We start from the raw sequence: 12,935 nt of genomic DNA, 5'->3' as shown, positions 1-12,935 counted from the left end.
TGGGCAATCCTACTTCCGTAGTGATACTGCCTCGGAAACCCAAGGAGGGGTCGCTATGCGTCGGGGCTGACTCGACGGCAAATAACAAACAACAACAATATATAGGAGGGAGCTCTGGTAGCATAGTGCCTAAGGCACCTGACTACTAACCAGAAAGGCTGGAGGTTCAAACCCCCCAGCTACTCCTCAGAAGGAAGATGGGGCAATCTACTTCCATAGTGATACTGCCTTGGAAACCCAAGGAGGGGTTGCTATGAGTTGGGGCCAACTTGACGGCACATAACAACAACAACAATATATGGCAGAAATAGACTATCAAGCATAACCCAAAATGCACAAACAACAGAAGGTAAACTAGATGCATGAGACCTTCTAAAAATTACATTTTTATGTGATTCCAAAGACTTCTTCAAAAGAGTCAAACGAGAACTTACAGATTGGGAAAAAAAAATCCGGCAATGACATATCGGCAAGGGACTTAACTCCAGAATTTATAGAAAATTCCAACACTTCAACAACAAAAAAACAAATAATCCAGTTAAAAAGTGGGCAGAAGACATGAACAGATACTTCACAAAGAGGATATTCAGGCAGCCAACAAACATACGAAGAAATGCTCATGATCATTAGCCATTAGAGAGATACAAATCAAAACAACAATGCGATACCATCCTGCTCCAGCACTAGTAGCAAAATTCAACAAGACGGAAAATAACAAATGCTGACGAAGATGCAGAGAGATTAGTACTCTCATAAACTGCTGGTGGAACTGTAAAATGGTACAACCACTGTGGAAAGCAGTATGGCAATTCCTTAAAAAGTTGGAATTAGAAACACCACTTGACTCAGCCATTCAATTACTAGGTATATATCCTAAAGAAGTGAGCACCAAGACAAGAACACACATATGCACACCCATGTTCATTGCAGCACTATTTACAATAGCCGAAAGATGGAAACAACCCAGGTGTCCATCAACTGAGGAATGGATAACCAAAGTATGGTACATACACACAATGGAATTCTATGCAACCCTAAAGAATAACCTAGAATCTGCAAAACACCACATAACGTGGATGAACTTGGAGGACATGATGCCGAGTGAAATAAGTCAATCACAGACGGACAAATATTTTATTAGTCCTTTATTATAGAAAGTCAAGGTCTGATTACCAGAAGTAGAAGGGGAAGGTAGGTAATACTGTTAAGATAGGTAGAGACAAGTATTGATCTGAGTGAAGAGAAGGGCAATGTACCAAATGTGAGGAGTGATCAACATGGTGGCACTGAGGAAGAGGGAGACAGAGAGAGGTACATGGGAGGTGTTGTCAGTAAAGGCAAATATGGATGTATGGATGGATAAATGGGTGCACAGTCTGAACTATTAGGTATGCCTGTGCAGTGGGGAGTATGCCCAAGACCATGTATAAGGTTTCTACATTTGAATTTGTAAGTTCTGTAAGAATTACCAGGTATATAGCAGAGCTGACAAGGGAGAAGGTTGTAGCCACTTCTTGGCCACAGCCAGCTACTCCCAGAGAGCGAGTAGTTGGACCTGTGAGCTCAGGACCACAGTCACAGGGCAAATCAAGCTCAATTAGCATAACATATTACACAAAACATTGTTCTAGATCCTCCCTTGGCGAGTAGCAACTGGGATTTTAAAAGACTGCCAGCAGCCATCTAGATGTAATGAGGGCCTCTCCTAGTCCAGAGCAAAGAAGAATGAAGAAAACTAAAGACACATGGAAACAATTAGTCCAAGTGACTGGTACACCATACAAGTCCTCAGCCTACATGACTATGAGACCAGAAGAACTAGATGGTGCTCTGCTGCCACTGTCAACCACTCAGGGGGGATCTATGTAGGAGATCCTGGATAGAATGGGAGAACAATGTGGAATAAAACTCAAAATCAGTAGGGGGAAAAAAAAAAAAAAGAACCAAGTTTGCTGCTCTGATAGAGCCTGACAGATAGGAGCCACTAGCTGCCCTTCAGGTCTGAAATTGAACCCACACCTGTGGTTTCCAGCCAAACAAAAGACAGGCATATGAGTTGAACATTTACCTGAGGTAGATACACCCCTTGGAGAGAACAATCATGGGAGAATAGAAGAGCTGTATGTGCACAGGGAGACAGCTTAGAGGGCAGGACTACATGGAGGGAAGGACACAGGGAAGAGGCAACTATGGGGAGGAAGTTGGAGGGGAGCTGTTACATTGTGGTAAATTGTAGTCAATGTCATGAGGCAAAGTAAGTGCATGTGAGCTGCTATATGGAAAGTGAGTATGCTCTGCAAACTTTTACCCAAATCACAATTCAAAACCATCATCCAACTGTTGTTGTCATGTGCTGTCGAGTTGGACTCGACTCATAGTGACCCCTCCCTTGGGTTTCCGAAGCGGTATCACTACAGAAGCAGATTGCCCAATCTTCCTTCCAAGGAGTGACTGGTGGGTTTGAACTGCCAGCCTTCTGGTTAGCAGTCAAGTGCCTTAGGCACTCACTACCAGAGCTCCTAATCAAGAGACTAATAACAGATAGCAGATTGACAACTGGAAGAGCAAGGAAAGATTTCTAACCAAAGAAATGAGTCCAAAAGTACAAGTTTTTTTTTCTTCTTCTTTTTTTTTTTTGGCAAATTCCCTTCAAGAAGCAATCTGGAATTACAATAGACAAAACAGAAGAGTAAGGCCTCTCAGATTCAACTTTTTGACTCTAGTACTAATTATAAATGAAATCTAACTTGGAGAAAATACAGCCCAAAATGCCATAGCAGGCTCCACACAGGAATAACTTTGTACAATTCATTGCCCCTGCTGATTTCCAAACGGAGCCAGCTCAAAACCTGCACACAAAGAAGTCATAGAAAGTGGAGTTGTTAATTTGGGCAAGGTGATCAAAACAAAATATTTAACTTATGGCTACTATGCTACCACATGCCAAATGTATATGTGAAATCCAAAATACTGGTTAAACACAAGCTCTGGCACTGCTGTAAGCAGGGAGTAAAATAAATTCTCTGTTTTAAAGTCAGGCTACATTTTTAAACAAAAAGCAACATTACAAAAACCTTTTGTTTTAAATTGAAACAAAATTATTGTTTGCCATGGAAACTGTCTGACAAGAGTCAGCCAACTTCACCTTTGACTATTAGGACAATTTATCAATGCCAAGTCATGACAAACATCCTATACACGAACTCAATTCCATCTCTCTGGCTTCCTGACCCCCTCACCAGGAATTCTCTAACACACTCCTAACTAAAGGCTTCTGGCTTTTCAGAGTTAGAAAAGGAGGATTCCGTTAAATACACTGATTTGCTTACCAGGTCTTGCTGGTGGTAGAGAACCAGATGGTGAGCCATAGAGATAAGAATGAAGAAAAAGATTCATATGAAGAAGAAAAAGAGAAGACAAAAACTGGTGTTCTCCCAAATCAGAAGTCGCTTAAAGTGTCCTAAATCAGTATACTTCTCCAACATGCCCTCTTCTCTACAAGACATTATAAGAATAAGGCGAAGAGGCAAAGTCTGGTAGTTAAGTATGAAAAGAAGTACAATATGGAATATTCCTTCTTCTGAAAGCACTTCTCTGTTGTTAAATGGATAATTTGAGATTATCCTTCAAGAGATTTTTTAGGAAATGTATCTATATAACTCTTGATATTCTTTACAGACAAAAGTTTAATAAACACTTTTCCTTGTACATTATTTATAAGTACTGTTATTGTTAAAAAAGGAATTCTTTATGGGAAGTGATTCTTCCATGAGAATAAACTGTGGTATCAATGACATGAGATTTAACAGAAAAAAAAAAATGGTGCTTAGTTAAAAAAAAAGAGCATGTTACTTAAAATACTAAAATAAATTATAAATGGCACAAGCAAGTGATGACATAAAACATAAAACACTTGTTACAACATCATTTTTGAAAACTGTAGGACTAAGTGACCAGTCTCTCAAAGCACTGTCACCTACAGAGCTTATTATAGAAAAATAAATCATAAAGCATCTCAGTTGTTATCTACATTTTTTTCTTTCTTGGATACTATCTTCTTACCATCTTTGCAGGTTTTTCCATTTTCCAGGAGTTTGACCCCAGTTGGGCAAGCACATTGATAAAAAGGCTTGACTGGTGACATCAAGCACAAGTGAGAACAACCACCATTATCAATTCCACATGGATTTGTAGCTGTCAAATATAAATCACACTGATTAACACACCAATGATTACAGATGATCCCACACACACTAGGTACACAAAGGTTAACAACCATAACAAACAATTGTGATAAACCAAAATTATCATTAAAAGTGCCATCCAAATACTTGACTATCAGACAATTGGCAAGGAAGGGCATTAATCAATGAGCACTTTCGTAGCATTTTGTAGCCAAAGGGGAATACGTAAGGAGTAAAACAGTGGTCCCTGTCCTAAAAGAGCTTATGATCTAGTCAGCCAGTCAAAATTAACATGCAATAAAACTAGAAAACAAAGTAAAACAAACTAAATGCTATTTTATACATTATAGAATATAAAAGAACATAAAGTTAAATGTGAAAAATCCATTGAGGATTACAGAATTGAAAAGTTTCATGGAGGATGTAAGACAGGACAGAATAGGAAGGACAGATATGAGGACATTTCAAATGTGGTAAAAATCAGGTGAATAAAAGCTTAGAGGCTATGTACTGGGTGAGATGTTAAGGTGAATAATCTTTAACTGGAGATTAAGATTTCAGCTAATAGGAACTGTGTTGGATAAGCATAGAGAATGGTAACCGACAGTGGTAGAGAGCATTGAAAGTCAAGTAAAATAAGAATATTGGAAAATCATGCTTTGGAAAGATTAATGTTGAAGGGAAAAGCTAAATGTATGAGAAGTGGAAAAACTGAGATGCAGACAATTAATAAGTAAATTTATAGAAACATGGAAACTGAGAGAAGGGCAGAGTTTAAATAATATTCATAGAAAAAAATATTCAAACATAAGAAGGAGATCAACAGAATAACCCACTGCCAATGAGTCAATTCCAACTCATAGCAACCCCAAAGAACAGAATAGAACTGCCCCATAAGGTTTCCAAGGCTGTAAATCTTTATGGAAGCAGACTGCCTCATCTTTCTCCCATGGAGCCACTGATGTGTTCAAACTGCCATGCCACCAGAGCTCCTTACCCATGCAGTAGTAAAGATAAAAGAGAGCAACATCAAAGACAACTACAAATTCTCAAGCTAGTAAAACAAAGCTCAACAGTGCTCCTAAAGAAAATGAAATTTTTCTGCCCATATCTGAGGGATAACCATGGAGAACAGAAAATTTATACAAATAATAGACCTTTTTCTTTTTAACATAAGAATGACAGACATGTTTAAAAACATTCTTGTAAGTTTCATGATCACTAGACTCCAATGCAATGCATTTGACTATCTCTCTATAAATGGAAGGAGTTAATACAAAGCAATACATAATCCAAAAAACTTCCATTTTTGGCTATGGAGCACAATCCGAAACACACTCAGACATATGTGAGACGTTTATTTAAACACAAATGCCAAACACTTAATATTCTCCTCTCCTTTTAAACCTAATTCCGGTCCTTTGTCAGTTCAATGTTGTCAGTAATCACAGTCCACGTCAATTTAAGTAACTCAAGTTTGACCTAACAGAATCAAGAAAAGGGACAGGGGTACACACCAAAAAGCTTAAGGAGACATTCAGTAAGCAGAAGTGCTTAAATCTGCAGCCAGATTAACAGAATTTTCCATTCAAGGAAAGTATTCGTTTTTTCTTTAAATATATTCACGACAGACACCAAACAGAAATAATGGAAGAAATACATTTATGTACTAGGTTATCATTTGAGCCATCCCAATTTTTTTTATTTTCTTTCTTTCATCTCCATCTTCATAATACCCTTCCCAAACAAAGATTGAGGTGGTCTGTGGCACTAGATATCAAGTTATAAAAGGTCAGAATGCTGTTTAACCTGATTTACATTTTGGATCTGTCCTCTGTCCGGCCCTTCACAAAAACCAGACACCAGAGTGCTACAAAACTCTTCCAAAATACAATTGAAAAATCAAGATCACTTACCATTTGGCTGCCTCTGTTGGCTGAAGGCATGTATATCCATGGGAGAGAAGATGTTAGAATGGATTTCACGCAGACCCTCGCCAGTGTACTTGTTGCAAGCCAAAATGGAGTGTGTATTCCAGTCAGTCCAGTACAATGTGTCCTCAAACAATGTCAAGGCAAAAGGATGTGGAAGGGAACCTTTAACCACTGCCTTCCTGTTAACACAGAAAAATTCAAACATATTTTAAAATTTCCTTCTTTTATCAGAACTTCATCTTGCTCATAAAATGGTCTTGTAGTCCACATTAACACAGCCAAATATTGAGTAACACATACTTAAGGTCAAATACACGTAAGAAAAATGATCCACATAGTAAATTCAAATAGATTTTTACGATGTCATGTTTCTTGCTACAGAAACAAAGACTATATAACCAAACCCTTCAGAGTGGTCCTTATCTTGGCATTACCTAGAATCATTACACTCTAGCAGATAAGAAGAAGATTAGCACTGCTGTCAGTTCCCACTCCTCAATAACCAACTCTGTATTCAAATCTTTCCTCCTGCCACATAATCCACGCTATCAGGAGAAAGGTGAGTATTAAGAAAAAATTCCCAAAACTAGCAATATGTTAAAATCAGTAATGAGTTTTTCCTTTCTTAAAGAAAGAAAGAATCTGAGCCTGATTCTCCTGTCACTTTTTGCCAGAAGTTCTGATAAATGAGTATAAAAATTTGCATATGGAAAAAAGCATTCAGGTCCAATCTTCCTGCAAATCCCAGCCTAGCCAAATGATCATCTCAGCTGGCTTTTTGCTATACTTTTACTTAACCTTCTCAAGTCAGGTAGCCAAAAGGAAGTTGTGCCACTAAAGGATGTGTTCATGAATCAAAGCAGACCCAGAATTTTTACAAGCAATACATACTATTATCCAAAGAAAAGAAGAGAGACTGATTTTAGTACTCAAGTCACAGAACTTGAGAGTAATCGTGCTGTTACATAATTACTAAACACTCTTGAATAATGAATAAATCATGTTCTCAGTTTCAAAACAGTATTCAATAAAATAAATGCTTTGATCTTTTCATAAACCCATGATTTCCAAATAACCTAGCCTAGATGAAGGAACATTTTAACTGTTAAGGAAAAAAAAAAAAAAAAAGAAACACACAAGCAATAAAGAGAAATAACCAAATCCACTGCCACTGGGTCAATTCTAACTCAGTGACCCTACAGGACAGAGCAGAACTGCCACCCTTTCAGTTAGCAGCCGAGCAGTTAACCACTGCTGCCACCAGGGCTCCTAAAGGGAAATAGAAAGTATTACATATTTTAGAATATATGATTCAATTTTTAAGTACTCAAAGTTATTTGATGATCCCTAATATTTAAGAGAATTGTTGTTAGCTGCTGTCTTATGATGACCTCATGCACAACAAGATGAAACTATGGTAATTCATAGAGTTTTCATTAGTTGATTTTTGGATGCAGATTGTTAGGCCTGTCTTCCTAATCTGGCTGAGTCTGGAAGCTATGCAGAAACCTATTTAGCATCACGCTTTTGTGTTGGTGGGTGCCACTGACTTGATTCCAACTCATAGCACCTCAACATGACAAGAACTGCTCCACAGGGTTTTCCAGGCCTTAATCTTTACAGAAGCAGATCATCAGTCTTTCTCCTGCAGAGTGGTGAAGTGAGTACAAAGCACCAACCAGGGCTCCTTGTTCAGCATCACAGCAATATGCAGGTCTACAATGACAGATAGGTGACAGCCAAAATCAAACCTGTATGTCCCATATGGAAGGTGAGAATTCTACTATCACTGAACAACAACAACCACTGTCTCCTTCTAAGAGACTACCACCACTAGCACATTCAATTCAATTCAAGAGCAAAAGGATTATTTTTATCTAAGTAGGATTTGCATCTGTTATTTTATTTATTTTGACTGCTAACCAGAAGGCTGGCGGTTCAAATCCACCAGCCACTCCTCGGAAGGAAGGCTGGGCAATCTACTTCTGCAGCAATACTGTCTTGGAAATCCAAGGAGTCACTATGAATTGGTTTTGACTCGACAGCACTGAGTTTGGTTTGGTTTTGGTCCTAGCCTAAAGTATTATCAATTCAGGCCAGAATTTTCAGAAAATTAAATAAAAACTTAGCATGAATAGCTGACCAAACAAACAAACAAAAAAAGTACTTGTATTTCATTGAGTAACAAGTTAAAATTCATTTGAATGAATTAGATACAGGAAAGCAAAAAGGAAAAACAAAATCCCTCTTTAAAAGCTATAAGCATTTTATATACTGACTGTAAGCATAAGATTAGGAATCAGAGCCTAGTTCAATTCTCTTCTCTGACAGTACTTAGATCATTTCTGCAAACTTTTAATTTTCTAATCTGTAAATGTTGTTGCTGTTGAGTCGTCCCTGACTCACAGCAACCCCTCCTTGGGTTTCCAAGGCAGCATCATTACAGAAGTAGATTGCCCCATTTCCTTCCGAGGAGTGGCTGGTGGGTTTGAACCGCTAGCCTTCTGGTTAACAGTCAAGTGCCTTAGGCACTATGCTACCAGAGCTCCTGCAACAGCTTATTAGAAACAAATAAACATTATACTAACAATCAACTTAAACAGCACTTCCTTTTCACAGCCTCCTAAATCCCCTTCTCTCTAATCCAAATTATGTGTTCCTTCCTCTATGCTCTCATAATAGCTATAGCTACTGGATTGTTTTATAACTGTTACTTACTCAACAATTCTAAGTGACCACCTTTTTGAGAGCAGGAATTCTAGCTTATTGATATTCCCAAGATCCTACTCAATGCTATGTGTAATTGATAAATTAAACATCCTAAATGACAAATATATGATTAACAGAAATGAACAAAAGGAGAGCTAAGAGGACTATTACTCAATCCTGCCTTATTCTTTGGTCGTTGACTAATTTGTCTAGCTAACTGGTGACGTGTTCCTGTAAGTGGAGCTAAGCCAACATGGTCTTAATGTTTCTCTGTATTTATTGACATTTCCAAAGAGATCTATCTCCTGTTTTCTCCCTGGAACCACAAGTTATTTCAAGGAGGGTCATGGCTATTGAGAGAAAAAGTGACAAGCAAAAACCAGAGTCCAGTTCTTCAGTAGTATGCCACAGTAGTAACAGAAGCTAAAAACGAGATCCCTACTACGTAGACCATAGAAAAGACACTGAAAACTCTCCACGGACATTTTGATTTACTGCTAGCAACCTCTAAGCATCATTTCCTCCATGTGTCTGTCATCTTCTGCAGCTTACTGACAAAGTTGATTCCAATGCCAAGTGCATGAGCCCTTCTGCTAATTTTTTCAAATGCTATACCAGGTAGCAGGTATTTCTTTCAAATTTTGTGTGACCTGAACTTAGAATGACCTCCTTTTCCAAAGGACTAGTCTCTCCTTGTAACAAGACCAAAGTATGATAGGTAAAGTCTCACCATCCTGACTTCTAAGGAGCATTCTGATTGCATTTCTTCCAAGACAGATTTGTTCATTTTTCTGGCAATCCATGGTATATTCATTCAATATTCTCTGTCAACTTCATAATTCAAATGCATCACTTCTTTTTTAACCTTCCTTATTCATTGTCCAGCTTTTGCATGCATATGAGATGATTAAAAAATACCGTGGCTTGGGTCAGGGGCACTTTATTCTTCAAAGTGATATCTTTACTATGTAACACTTAAAACAGGTCTGTTGGAGCAGACTTGCCCAGTGTAATACATCTTTAAACAGTAGAAAAACCTTTTCCTCCTATGACTTCTGGCCACTCCCCCCCCAAAGGGCAAGGAGGCCCCAAAGGCACATACCACAGTTCCTGTATTCAGAGAGGGGTTCTGATCTTTCTAGTGAGCAGGGAAGACCTTGCTGCAGGACTACTCAGTGTATCTGTTGTAATCAGTCTGGCCTAAACTGGAGCTCACAGAGGGCTCAAAAGGGAACAGCTGACAAAGACTGAAAGCTGTGATCATCAAGTAGTTTTCTCGCAAATATTAGCACTTTCAAAAGCACCAGGAATACAGAGGAATTAAGAAAATCACACAGTCAAAACAGCCTGGTGGTACTTACTGGTACAATGACAGATACAGACTAATGGAACACAATTCAGAACGTACAATTAAACCCATCTACCTATGGACAGCAGATCTTTGACGGAGGGCCAAAACCCATTAAATGGGGAACACACAGTCTCTTTAATGCATGATGCTGGCAAACCTAGATATCTATTTGCTGAAAAATAAGAGAGGATCCCTATCTCTCACCATATACAAAAGTTAATCCAAGATAAATCAAAGACCTAAATGTAAAACCTAAAATCATAAAGAAAAAAACAGGGCAAATTTAGGGGCCCTAATGTGTGGCTTAAATACACTATTAAACATAACTAAAAATACACACACACCAGAAGACAAACTAAATGATTGGGACCTCCTAAAAATTAAATATTCATGCACATCAGAAGACTTTACCAGAGTAAAAGGAAAATCCACAGACTACGAAAAAGTTTTTGGCAATGATATACTGGACAAGAGCCTAATCTCTAAAATTTATAGAAAACTTCAATATCTCAATAAGAGACAGACAACCCAATGAAAAAAAAAAATGGGCATAGGACATGAATAGACACTTCACTGAAGAAGACATTCAAGCAGCCAACAAAAATGAAGAAAATCAAAGTAACAATGAGCTATCATCTCATCCCAGCATTTACAGCAAAGCTCAAAAAATAGAAGAAAACAAATGCTGGCGAGGGTGTGGAGAGAATGGTAGGTACTCTCATATACTGCTAATGGGACTATAAAATGATGCAACCAATGTGTAAGTACAGGGGCCTCCTTAAAAAGCTAGAAATAAAAATACCATATGATCTAGCAATCCCACTACTAGGTATATATTCTAGAGAAAAAAAGAGCCATGACATGAACAGATATATGCACACCCATATTCACTGCAGTATTATTCACAATAGCAAAAAAATGGGAACAACTCAAGTACTCATCAATGGATGAATGGATAAACCATCTATACTACACACACAATGGAATATTCACTCACTGCCGTCGAGTTGGATCCGACTCATAGCAACCCACCTCTTGGGTTTCCGAGGCAGGATCACTGCAGAAGTAGATTGTCCAGCCTTCCTTCCGAGGAGTGGCTGGTGGGTTTGAGCCACCAGTCTTCTGGTTAGCAGTCAGCCTTAGGCACTATGCCACCAGAGCTCCTAATGGAATACTACACCACATTAAAGAATAATGATGAATCTGTGAAATGCCTCATAACATAGTTGAACTTGGAGGACATTAAGCCGAGTGAAATTAGTTGATCACAAAAGGATAAACATTTTATCAGACCACTACTACAAAAGGCAAGAAAAGGTTTATTCACAGGAAGAGACATTCTTTGAAGGTTACAAATAATAAACTTGATGAAGGGAAAGGCCATATACAATAAAAGGAAGGGTCAGCACAAAATGATCAAGGCAAAAGATGACACTGGGAGGAACACAAGAGTTAAAGGTTCCAACTTACAGCAGAGGAGCTCTGGTAGTGTAGTGGCTAAGGCACTTGACTGCTAACCAGAAGGCTAGCAGTTCAAACCCACCAGCCACTCCTTGGAAGGAAGGTTGGGCAATCAACTTCAGTAGTAATACCGCCTCGGAAACCCAAGGAGTGGTCATTATGAGTCGGGACCGACTCGATGGCACATAACAACAACATGAACAACAGAATGAAGACACTGCCCATTCCTGCACCATCCTCACAACTGTTGCCACATGCAGCCACTCCATTTCATTGATAGTCTTCTCTTCTAAGGAGCATTCTGGCTGTAGTTCTTCCAAGGCAGATTTGTTTGTGCTCCTAACAGTCCAAGATATAGTCAATATTCTTTGCTAACACTATAATTCAAATGCATCAATTCTTCTTTGGTTTTCCTTATTCATTACGAAGCTTTCACATGCACATGAGGCAAATGAAAATACCATTGCTTAGATGAGACACATTTTAGTCCTCAAAGAGACATCATTGCTTTCTAATACTCTGAAGACTAAAGAGGTCTTTTATGGTATTAATCATGCTCAAAGAATTATAGGAATCAGGAAAACAATACATTAACACAATGAGCATATCAATAAAGAGACTGGTAATGTTATGGACTGAATTGTGCACTCAAAAAAGAAATGTGGAAGTCTTAAACCTTGTACTTGTAAATAAGGATTTTCTTTTGTTATTTTAATGATGTCACACCAGAGTGGGAAGTGGTTCTAAACCTTACCACTTCTGAGTAGTGTCTTACAAAGGAGAACAGACAAAAAGATACTAACACAGAGAAGACAGATACCATGTCTGGACCTATCTACAAGCAAAGGCAAGGATCAAGGAAACTGAGCAAAGCCTAACAGAATTGTCGAATATCATCAAACAAGCAAATATTCACATCATGGATCTCAGAAAGAGATATAGAAAGAAAAAATATTTGATGAAATAATTGCATAAAAATGTTCAAAGTTAACAAAGGACAGAACTCTACAAATTCAAGCTCAGTGAACCCCAAGCAGGATAATCTGAAACAGATCTGTACTGAAAGACTTTATAATCAAACTCCTGAAAACCAAAAATAAAGAATCCTGAAAGCCACAAGAGAGAAGCAAATTACCAGGAATTCTCAATAAGATTAAGCACTGATTTCCTCTCAGAAAATCTGGAGGGGAGGAAGCACTGAACTGACAGGTGGAAGTGCAGAAATAAATGGACTGGGTGGGGCAAGATGGTGGATTAAGCAGAAGGATTGCACAGAACCTCTTCAACAAAGAAAAG

The 12,935-nt window shown here is 38.3% G+C and overlaps 1 protein-coding gene across 1 annotated transcript in view; it reads right to left on the bottom strand.

Moving 5' to 3' along the window:
• Positions 1–12,935, bottom strand: part of LRP6 (LDL receptor related protein 6) — a 255,064-nt gene that overhangs the window by 97,005 nt on the left and 145,124 nt on the right. Inside the window, exons 5-6 of the mRNA XM_042782839.1 lie at positions 6,101–6,297; positions 4,063–4,194 (exon numbers count right to left, since the gene is read on the bottom strand). Coding sequence (XP_042638773.1) covers positions 4,063–4,194; positions 6,101–6,297 — 329 coding nt within the window. The remainder of the gene's footprint in view (positions 1–4,062; positions 4,195–6,100; positions 6,298–12,935) is intronic.

This window comes from Orycteropus afer, unplaced genomic scaffold, assembly GCF_000298275.1.
Source record: "Orycteropus afer afer isolate SDZICR_OR568_19922 unplaced genomic scaffold, OryAfe1.0 scaffold00488, whole genome shotgun sequence".
NCBI classification, from domain to species: domain Eukaryota; kingdom Metazoa; phylum Chordata; class Mammalia; order Tubulidentata; family Orycteropodidae; genus Orycteropus; species Orycteropus afer.
The sequence above is the reverse complement of the archived record's forward strand: the minus strand, read 5'-3'. Positions and strand labels throughout refer to the sequence as shown.